Raw genomic sequence first — 11,714 nt, forward strand, 5'->3', positions numbered from 1 at the left:
GCGACGGAGACAGAGGCGCGGGGGTGGCGGCGGCATGGGGGTGGCGACGGAGACGGAGGCGCGGGGGCGGCGGCGGCGTGGGGGCGGCGACGGAGATGGAGGCACGGGGACGGCGGCGGCGTGGGTCGGGGCAGCGGGGGGAATTAGCTAGGGGGGCGAGGGAGAGGGACGAAGGGGATCTGGCGAGAGGGAGGGAATTAGCTAGAGGGGAATCTTACTAATGGTGCACCCGCGGTCGGCACGCCATTATTAATCTTTTTTTACATAGCAATGGCACACCAGGCAGAGGTGCGCCATTAGTAATCTTTTTTTTACATAGCAATGGCGCACCAGGCAGAGGTGCGCCATTAGTAATCTTTTTTTATATATAGCAATGGCGCACCAGCCAGAGGTGCGCCATAAGTAATTTTTTTGTTGCATGTAATAATTTTTTAGAAAATGAATATGAATATGAAACAGTAATATTTTTCTATAAAAACAGTAACAATTGTTGTTTAACAACAATTGTAGTCTACACTTTATTATTATTATTTTTAAATGAAGAGGGGAGAGGAGGCGCCGGAGCTCACCAGGGAGCAGAGGAGGGTGCGGGGGGGTGCTCGTCGGCGGTGGTGGAGCGGGGGAGGGTGCGGGGGTCGTCGGCGGCGATGGTGGAGCGGGGGAGGGTGTGGTGGGTCGTCGTCGGCGGTGGAGCTAGCGGGGGAGGGTGCGGGTGGGATCGAGATCAAGATGGAGGGGGGATCGAGATCGAGATGGAGGGGGATCGAGATCGAGTGTCCTCATGAATATTCAATATTTTATCATATTGAATATGAAAAAATATCATCAAATTTGAAAAAATATTCATGAATTCAAAAAGGGCCCATGAAATTTAAAAATATTCATGATATCAAAAAGTGCCCATGAAATACAACCGAGAAATGAAGACTACGATTTAAATACAGTCGATCTTAGCTAGCTATCTGTTCATAATCTTCTTGCCCTTCTTTTTCGCAAATGGAGTTCTTCTGTGGAACGGACGTCCTTTAGGTAGGGTGGTCCTGCTTCTTCTTGTGGTGTATGCTGCTACTTCATCGTCGTCGTCATGTTCGATCTTCGGGTCGCCGTACTTGTCGAAGTCTTGCTCATTGGCTACTCCATCCATTCCGATGATCTTCCTTTTGCCTCTCCTCACGACAACACGACTGGGCTTTGACGGGTCGGTAATGAAGAAGCATTGGTCCACTTGGGAAGCCAGTACCCATGGCTCATTTTTCGCGGTGACGTTTGCGCCCGTGGTCTTGGATTTGGCTTCGGGTATAACCATGGTGGTGAAATACCGGTCTTCTTTTAGGACGCTCTTGGCCCATTTGACATGGAACATTGGGACCTCCTCTCCAGCGTAGCTCAGCTCCCAGATCTCCTCGATCCTTCTGTAGTATCTGTCCTTGTCGTTACCGGTGTAGGATTCCATCGTTACCCCAGAGTTCTGATAACCATCGCTCTTCATGTCCTTGTCCTTGGTGTAGAATGTGTAGCCGTTGATATCGTACGCCTCATAGGTCATCAGGTTGTGCTCGGCGCCCTGTGACAAGGCGAATATGAGTTGTTCTTCCGCGGAAGAATCCTCATGTAAAGGGTACGACAGAAGCTTCTGCTTGAACCAACGCGTGAAACATGAGTTGTGCTCTTTGATTATATCTCCGTCCGTCCTCTGTTGGCCTCGGTCATTGTACGTCTTCTCAATAAAGGTTTTGTGCTCTACCACCCAAGGATCGACCACGTCTATGTGTTGTAGCGCGACTAGGTTTGCTCTTTCAAAGTCGGCGAGTCGACCCTCGAAGTCGACATGCATTTCGCGGCGACCCTCACGGTGACCCCATCCAGCGAGCCTGCCGAGGTGCCTGTTGACGAGTAGACCAACGGGGTTCTCGATGCCTAGATAATTCGTGCAGTAGGAGATGCACTCTTCGGTCAGAAAGCCCCTGGCTATACTTCCCTCTGGACGTGACATGTTGCGAACGTATCCTTTGATGACACCATTCATCCTTTCGAACGGCATCATGCTGTGCAGGAACGTCAGCCCGAGTTGGATGATATCCTCCACGATATGGACCAGCAGATGCACCATAACGTCGAAGAATGCGGGCAGGAAGTACATATCAAGCTCGCATAGTATCACCACGACCTCTTCCTGTAGCCTTCTGAGTTGCCTCACGCCAACCGACTTCCGAGAGATGACGTCGAAAAAGTTGCATAGGCCAAATAGCGTTTCACGGACGTGCGCGTCCATGATCCCACGGATTGAAACTGGAAGTATCTGCATCATCAGCACGTGACAGTCGTGAGACTTCATCCTGCTGAACTTCTGCTTCGTTGGGTCTAGGTATCTGCTTATCTTCCCCGCGTAACCGTAAGGAAGTTTTACTCCTACGAGGCAGGTGAAAAACTGCTGGATCTCCTCCTGACTTAGAGTGAAGCATGCGGGAGGGTAGTCATTTCCGGTCTTCTTGGCCTTTTTGCCTTTGCGACGACTTTCTGTGTCCTGCTTCGCCTCATCATCATCATCGTCATCATCATTAGCGTGAAGCTCCTGCCTGATGCCCATTGATTTCAAGTCTGCCCTTGCTTTCGGCCCATCTTTGGTCCTCTCTGTCATGTTGAGCAGGGTACCAAGCAGACTCTCGCACATGTTCTTCGTAATATGCATGGCATCAAGGCTGTGAGGCACACGGTGGATCTTCCAGTACGGCAAGTCCCAGAAAACAGACCCCGTTTTCCATACCTTCAGCAGCGGCTCTGGTGCCTTTCGCTTCTTTCCCGGCCTGGCGCCTTTTGCTTCTTTCCCAGCAGTGGGCAATCTTTCCAATTTTTCAACAGCCCGTCTATTTCCTCGCCGCTCCTCGTACGCGCGCGTCTTCGGAGTTCGGTTTCACCATCGAACAGATCCTTGCGTTTCCTCCATGGGTCATCGTCGCGAAGCCACCTTCGATGTCCCATGAACACGGTTTTCGAAGACCCGGGATCTCTATCTAGCTGGCGATATGTTGTGTCATCCATGCACCTGACGCATCCAGAAAATCCGTGGACCACCTGCCCCGTGAGATATCCGTAACCGAGATAGTCGTGCACCGTCGTGAGCAGTGCGGCTCTCATAGGGAAATATTCTTTCTCTGCGGCGTACCACGTATTGGCTGGCGTTTTCCACAGCGTGTCTAGCTCCTCTTTCAGCAGCCCCAGATACAGATTGATGTCATTCCCTGGTTGTTTCGGCCCTTCAATTAGCATACTCATGTGAATGTACTTCCTCTTCGTGCACAACCAGGGGGAAGGTTGTACATCCACACAAACACAGGCCAGGTGCTATGTGTGCTTCTCTGGCTGCCAAACGGATTGACTCCATCGGTGCTTGCGCCCAGCACGATGTTCCTTGGATCCTTCCCAAATTCTGGGTGTTCGAAGTTCAACGCTTGCCACTGGCTCCCATCCTTAGGGTGACTCAGCATCTTGTCTTTTTTATTTATCTCCGGATCATTTGCGTCATCTTCTCGCTTCTTCTCCTCCCTATCCGCATGCCAACGCAGGAGCTTTGCTACCTTAGGATCTGCGAAATACTGCTGCAGACGAGGAGTGATCGGAAAGTACCACACCACTTTTCGAGGAGCTTTCTTCTTCTTCTTGTATCGAGTGACGCCACACACTGGACATATGGTAGACTCCGCGTGCTCGCCCCAATAAATGATGCAATTGTTCATGCACACATGGTATTTCACGTGCGGTAAATCCAGAGGACACACGACTTTCTTCGCCTCCTCGAAACTGGTCGGGCACTTGTTCCCCTTGGGAAGACGTTCCTGCCAGAATGACATGTTCTCGTCGAAGCATGCGTCGGTCATTTTGTGTTTTACCTTCATCTCCAAAGCCATGAGCGTTACTTTCAAGCGGGTATCCTCGGGTTTGCATCCTTCATACAATGGAGTAACCGCATCTATCTCCAGTTGATCTAGCTTGGCTTTCTCTCGGGCGGCAGCTCTTGCGTTATCCGTCTTCTTGATAAGCAACTCTTGAATATGAGGGTCCTGCACCCAGCCCATCGATGGTCCATCGTCGCCTACTCCTCCGGCATCTAGATCTTCATGATCATGCCCTTCGTCTGCTCCGGCATCTTCCTCATCATCATGTCCGGCATCTTCTACATGATGACTGTGTACAGCATCACCGTCGTGATCATGTCCCGGAGATTCTTCGTCTTCTCGCCCGCCCGAGCCGCGGTGGTTGTCTTGCTGCCCTTCCTCATTTCTTGCCCGGCCCCCATGGACGACTTCATAGTCATCTTCATCACCTTGCCACCGATAGCCATCCATGAAACCACGCAAGAGCAGGTGGTCTCGCACCTACCCGGAATCCGGGTCTGCAATAAGGCTCTTTAGCTTGCATCTTCGACACGGACATCTTATCTATGTCTCGTTCTTTTGAACCATCTCGGCCTTCGCGGAGCTCAAAAACCTATTCACGTGCCTTCGGTCATCGTGCGGACCATGGTCGCCTGCGGGGTAGAGCAAAACGATATTTTAGAACCAAGAAAAAATTTGGCATGACTTTCCCTAAAAATAGGACCAAAAAGAATGCATAGTGCCAAAATTCTCGCCGAAACGGAAATGAATCAACATTCCGGCAAAATATTGGCAACTATCGCATTTCAAATACCGGTACCTGCAAACACAAACATATATGCAACACCACAAACATATGCAACACCACAAACATACATAGATCTAGCTAGGCCACAAAAAGTGCATGTGCACGTTGTTGGAGCGAGCTAGGGAGAAAAAAAGTAGATCTACAACATGAAGATAGCTTTCCCCTTACTTACCTATCAAAAAAAAAGGTAATTTCAACACTTAATTTTGATGAATCTATGGTGCAAATGAGGTGAGGAGGAGGAGGCAGCCGACAAGCTTAGAGAAGGAGGTGGGGGAATGAAGTGGGGAAAGTGAGTGTGTAGGTGTGGCTGTCCAAAAATATCTAGCTGGTCCCAGGTTACTAATGGCGCACCACAGAGACATGCGCCATTAGTAACCCAACATACTAATGGCGCATCACACAGACATGCGCCATTAATAGTTTTGCAAAAAAGTAAAAATAATAATTTTTATACTAATGGCGCACCGTGGCACAGTGCGTCATTACTAGTTTAAACTAGTAATGGTGCACTATGGAACGGTGCGCCATTAGTAGTTTTGCAAAAAAGTAAAAAAAAATACAGTAGTGGCGCACTCTATGGCTGGTGCGCCATTAGTAGTTCTAACTACTAATGACGCACTCTTCCCAGATGCGCCATTAGTATGTTTGAAAAAATGAAAAAAAACATTTTGTTACTAGTGGCGCACCGTGTGCCTGGTGTGCCATTAGTGTCTTCCACACTAATAGCGCACCAACAGATGGTGCACCATTAGTATATAGTAATGGCGCACCATATGTCTGGTGCGCCATTAGTGTCATTTCCATCTATAGCCTTTTTCCTAGTAGTGCAATATGAGCATCTAGGTTCCGCTATTAGTGTCTCGGTCATGTCTACATAGTTCTCGAACCCATAGGGTCCGCACGCTTAAAGTTCTGTGACGATCGGTTTTATGAGTTTATATGTTTTGATGTACCAAAGGTAGTTCGGAGTCCCGGATGTGATCACGGACATGACGAGGAGTCTCAAAATGGTCGAGACATAAAGATTGATATATTGAAAGCCTACATTTGAACATCGGAATAGTTCCGGGTGAAATCGGGATTTTACCGGAGTACCGGAGGGGTTACCGGAACCCTCCGAGGACTAATGGGCCTTGTTGGGCCATAAGGGAAAGAGAGAGGGGTCGGCCTAGGGCAGGCAGCGTGCCCCCTTCCCCCTGTCCGAATTGGACTAGGAGAAGGGGGGCGGCGCCCCCCTTTCCTTCTCTTTCTCTCCCTGCCTTTCCCCCTCCTAGTAGGAGTAGGAAAGGGAGGAATCCTACTCCTACTAGGAGGAGGATTCCTCCTCCTAAGCGCGCCAAAAAGGGCCGGCCGGCCTCCCCCTTGCTCCTTTATATACAGGGGCAGGGGGCACCTCTAGACACACAAGTTGATCACAAAGATCTCTCTCAGCCGTGTGCGGTGCCCCCCCCCCTCCACCATAATCCACCTCGGTCATACTGTAGCGGTGTTTAGGCGAAGCCCTGCTGCGCTAGCTTCATCAACATTGTCACCACGCCATCGTGCTGACGAAACTGTACCCCGAGCTCTACTGGATCGTGAGTTCGCGGGACGTCACCGAGCTGAACGTGTGCTGAACGCGGAGGTGCCGTACGTTCGGTACTGAGGATCGGTCGATCGTGAAGACGTACGACTACATCAACCGCGTTGTCATAACGCTTCCGCTTAACGGTCTACGAGGGTACGTGGACGACACTCTCCCCTCTCGTTGCTATGCATCACCATGATCTTGCGTGTGCGTAGGATTTTTTTTGAAATTACTATGTTCCCCAACAGTTACTAATAGGTTGCATCCCTTCTAAGAAGGATTGACATGAAAGGGACACCTTACCCATGATTCTCCTGTTGTTATGATCTCTACTATCTGGGCAACGTCCAGATTGTAGAGACGTCATTCTCTTCAATACATCGCACATATGTGTCTTCTATTGCTGCTTCTGCTTGAGTGTGCTGGTGAATGATCCCATCTGCTATGTAAGAGCTAGAAAAAAAAACTACAAAAAATGTCAGTGTTATATTAACTCATTGGTGTTACTAATTCCAAAAATAAGGGAGTGTAATTGTCCAGGAATCACCTAAGAAATTATTACAAGTGGTACTGAAATCAGTTGTCAAAAAAATGGTAATCAAACATTAGAAAGATGGTCCCTGAAAATGTTTCACACATTACAGAAAATAATCATATATGAATTATATTAGTTAAAAGTAATTGGGAATCACATTATGAGATCCTAAAATTGCAATGAATAACCATGATATTTAGTGAGAATCTAAACTATCTCATAGGTCATACTCTGCTTGCTTGAACTTCAAGCGAACATGCTAGGCACCAATTTTGTAAGAACCAGATCACTTAGATCAAAATGGTATCCACAAGTTGAAAGAACATAGCAATATAGAAGTCCTTTTAGAAGAAGAAATATCCAACACATGTCGCCGGGATTCTTCGCCGGCCAGGCGGTAGATGAAACACCACTCCTCCTCGTCCCCTCCAGCCAGCTCCTTCTCCAAAACGATGCCCTCAGGAGGGAGCACGACACGGAAGGCGTCGTCATTGTCTGATCCGATAGACCCAGATCTAGGGTTTCCCCCGAAACATCCTGATCATGTTGACACAATTTGCAACGACAATGCCTCAACAGGGGGCGTTGGAGATGCCGTCATCGTCCGCCATGACCAAAGTCGGCGCAATTTTCAACGGAAGTAGCGCCACCATGATATCACCGTTGACTGGATCCGAGCACACCCTCGCCATGTAGACGTATGGTATCGTCGGAAAGCCGGTTGAGGACCACCGGCCGCCCCACCCTAGCCCCATCACGCGCCGCCAACCGGCCATAGCCAAACCACGACAGATCTGGCCGAGACGCGAGATCCATGGCCACCGCCGCCGCCCATCGCATGGCGGAGAATCCACCGGAGGACCTCGCCAGCCATGGGTTCGCCGGCGGTCACCGCACAGCCAGGACGCCGTTGTAGCTGCCGCAGAAAGACACCCCGCGCGAGGCGCCCCAGCCGCCTGATGGGAGATCCGCCGCTTCCCTCCTGCCCTAGCCCTTTAGGCGCCACGCGCCGCCACCACCGCGGCTAGTGCCGGCGGCAGCGGCGGCAGAGATCTGCCTCGCGGGAGGGCTGGCGGCACGAGGAGTTGGTCCCCCTGGCGTCACCCTGGGTGGCGGCGCGAGAGGGTCGGGAGAGAGAATCTACTCAGGCATCATGATGATCCACCTGGTACTTTGACATAACATCACTTTAGATGTGGTATCACTAAGAGGCACTCATGTCTTCCTTTCTTAGCGACATGCCTGATAGCAGACACATATATATGGTCTCACTTTTCTGGATGAACAATGAAGCTAAAACGAGTAAAGCACACACTTGACTTCAACGAGTATAAATCTGTCCTGCTTATAAAGGTTGGAGTTGGTGGTGAGTTCACATATGGGGCCAACATAATAAATAAACTCATATATTTGTACCCACATTTGGGGCTAACAATCTTCTAAGAACATAAATAAACAAATGTACTTTTACGCACATGTCAATCGAACATAAATAAACAAACACATTATTATTTGTCAGCATAACACACCTATAAAAAACTCAACAAATGTAGCTCAAAAATAATTCTCTTGGTTTTAGTTTCTATTCCAAATCAAAATTTCCATTCCCATTCTCCCATATTTTAGAACTGGGAATGTTATCTAACTTTACATCTTGGAAAGGTCCTACTATTTTGCAAATGACCTACTATAATTGCTTAAGGTTCTCTGAAAATTCCAGCATGATCATTTGTTATATTTTTGCTCCTCTTTTTAACCGTTAACAACACAATGATACCGAAGATCTCCTAAGTTGGTGGTTTAACTCCTTTTTACATAGCTTCATAGCAAAACACGGGCACTTTGCCAGTAAGAATAAAGCTAACACCAGAGGAAATAATAAATCCCTTCGTGCTAAGTATAATAGTATCATGCATGTATCCGTTGCCAGCGCTGATAGATGAGCCAGCAGTGCTGTCGTACGTCCAGCGGTCCAGGAGGCCAAGATCGGGCGTACATTTCTTAGAAAGGACGATGTATACTATAGATTGAGATTGAGACTTGAGCAAAGTATGCCAGCTGAAGTGAAGTGTGTGTCTTGGCATGCATGACGGGACAGGCCGAGTCATAATTCAGACCTTGTCAGACCGTACTAACCGACGACGACACATCTGATGAGTATGTTTGTGGAGGCATCTCCTTTTGGCCATCTATACGTTTTCTTGTTATGTGCCGACATATGGTACATGCATGTCTTGGCACCTTGGCTAGATTGAATGAAGAGGACAAAAAGACAAGACTTATATATGCTAATGATGTTGATGAAGATCCTATTCTAGTGGTGCGACTTTGTCCGGACTACAATTTGAAAACTATAAGCAACCTAGGCATACGTGTCGAGATTTTGATGGTACATCGCAGTCTTTTCTTTTGCGAAGAAGTCCTGGGTTTATTTATTATAAAGTTCATCAGAACTACAAAGTAGCCCAAACATAATATAAAATACATCAAGGTCCTTGGACCACTGAGTGACCATTACCGTTGCCACAACAAGCTGTCGATGTGTTGTTGTCACCGCTTCCTTACTGGAGTCAGTCTGACCTTATCGATGATAGCCGGGAAGTCTTCGTGTGTATACCTCTAAGGACATGCGCTTTGGAGACATAGTCGTGGTCATTAAGCCCTTCAATTGATCAAAACACTTGGCACATTGTCGTTAGAGTAATGGCTTCAGCCTGCCACGTAACTATCCACGTGATCCACGTGTCATAGCTACATTTTATACTTTAACTTTCCTAAAATATGAAATAGGATGCGAGTAGGTCCTAAATTATTTTAAAAAAAAATCCATTTTAAACAAAGCGATATATACCAAAGCTTAGCAATTTGCATCTTGTTATGCACACGTCAAGTATGTACTCAATGTTTTCAGTATCGTCTCGACGCGGTGTTTGAGTCAATAAAATTCCTTTAAAAAAACACTTGAATCATGGAGTATGCCACCATGAGTATGAGGGTGAAAGCGGGTGCAGCGGAATACGAGCCATATGTGATTGCACTTTGGAGTAGGAAAACAAAAGGGAAAATGTACATAGCATACCATCATGGAGTATGCTCTTAGATAGCTAAAATGATTACATCTATATCAATGCTCCTTGAATCGTGTATCAATGAAACTAGAGAATACCCATGCATTCCTGTGAGAATTGGCTGAAATATCTTTTACTGAGATTTGGTTGCCTGAAAGTGAAACTGAAAATATATACGGTTTTATTGTACTGATTATTGCATATTGGTAAAATAATTATTGAATCAATGGGAATAAAGAGCCTTTTTCCTGCGCACAACTGCTTGTCGAGGTGTCTTTTCCTGTGTATGGTTGCATGTTGAGGTGACATGTTTATAAATATGTTATTCTGACAACCTATTTACACACACACACACACACACACACACACACACACACACACACTATCAAATCGATAGTTCCAAAAACTAAACGAAAAGGTGCATAACCGCCATTGCCCCGAGCTCCCAGGCAATTGAAGTTCTGGTCCGCACAAAGTTGCCGGAACTCACCGTCACGCCCTCCTGCCGTACCCCTCTGAAGTTTCGCTCCACCATGATGACTGGCATCCTCCAGGGCATCTAGAAGATCCGTCACAGCAAGGTTAATTCTAAGAGATGACCACCACCCTCGCCATCGAGGCCCGGAAACATCGAGCCAACGCTATGATTTGTTGCTACTCCCTCTCTCTTTGTAAATCTATCCTCGAGAAATGGATTTGAAGTTTCGGCACATCGCCATGACTCGACTAACCTCACAACCCCCCTTTTTAGGTAAATCAGCAATCCCCTTGATCGGGCATAATCATTGGTGTAGTGGAAACATAGTTCAGGTGCGGTTTTGACCTTTGAGCAATTTAATAAGGATCAACAAAGCACGATGATGATAGACAAGAATCACCACCTCTGTAGCCATGATCTGCCTCGATGTCCTTCTCATGGGCTGGTGTTCCTCTGTGGTTGGCTATAGCCGGTGGGGCCCACCCGCGGTGGACGTTGGTGACCCTCTGCCGTAACGCTGGCCCCCATGAGATCACCACCACCATCCTCCTCCTCCTTTTGGGCTGAAGGAGACGCCGCTGCCGGCCACGGCGGCCCTGGTGGCCATGACGCTGGCCCCCATGAGATCACCACCACCATCCTCCTCCTCCTTTTGGGCTGAAGGAGACGCCGCTGCCGGCCACGGCGGCCCTGGTGGCCATGACGGCGAAGCGAGATCGAGGCGGCTGTTCTCGTGCCTCTTCTGCGACAAGAAGTTCCTCAAGTCTCAGGCGTTGGGGGGCCACCAGAATGTGCACAAGAAGGAGCGGGCCGGCAGCTGGAACCCTCGCCTCTACCTACAATCCGACCACGGCGACCGGCCGGCCACCGCGGCGGCAAATGCGCCGGCGAGATGGCCAAATGCGCGCCTTGATGACGACGGCGAGAAGCAGTTGCAGCAGCTTGATCTCAACGTCAAGCTTTAATTAGCTAACTCGTGTGTACGTTTTTACTATCTTCCTTTCCATCTTCTTATCCTCCTTGAACTAGCTAGTTTGTGTGTGCGCGCGCACTACACGTATTCGGTTGCAAGCACGCATGTTCGTCCCGTACTGTACATATACATTGGTCTCTATTACCTATGGTCTTTTTTTTCGAGTGAAATGGGAGTTTTATTCCAAAAGTGTAGAGTTACAATCAGCCGACAAAAGTTCAGCTATACATGGATGGCCTCTGCGAAGCCAACAAGCCGTACTATGATTAGTTCTATCATAATTTGCCAGATAATCTGCTACTCTATTCTGGTCCCTAGAAATTTTCATAGGAATAAACTCCCTTCCTACCATCAAATCCTTAATCTCTAAGATGAGATGCCCATATGCCGATCGGTCCAACTCATTAGAA

At 48.2% G+C, this 11,714-nt stretch overlaps 1 protein-coding gene across 1 annotated transcript; it reads left to right on the forward strand.

Annotated features, from left to right (window-relative positions):
• The first annotated feature begins 10,757 nt into the window (after nucleotides 1-10,757).
• LOC119270832 (zinc finger protein 2-like) lies at nucleotides 10,758-11,296 on the forward strand. Its single transcript, XM_037552885.1, has 2 exons — nucleotides 10,758-10,829; nucleotides 10,901-11,296. The coding sequence occupies exons 1-2, from the start codon at nucleotides 10,758-10,760 to the stop codon at nucleotides 11,294-11,296; spliced, it is 468 nt and encodes a 155-aa protein (XP_037408782.1).
• Nucleotides 11,297-11,714: the final 418 nt, after the last annotated feature.

Source organism: Triticum dicoccoides, chromosome 3A (assembly GCF_002162155.2).
Source record: "Triticum dicoccoides isolate Atlit2015 ecotype Zavitan chromosome 3A, WEW_v2.0, whole genome shotgun sequence".
In the NCBI taxonomy this organism is placed as follows: domain Eukaryota; kingdom Viridiplantae; phylum Streptophyta; class Magnoliopsida; order Poales; family Poaceae; genus Triticum; species Triticum dicoccoides.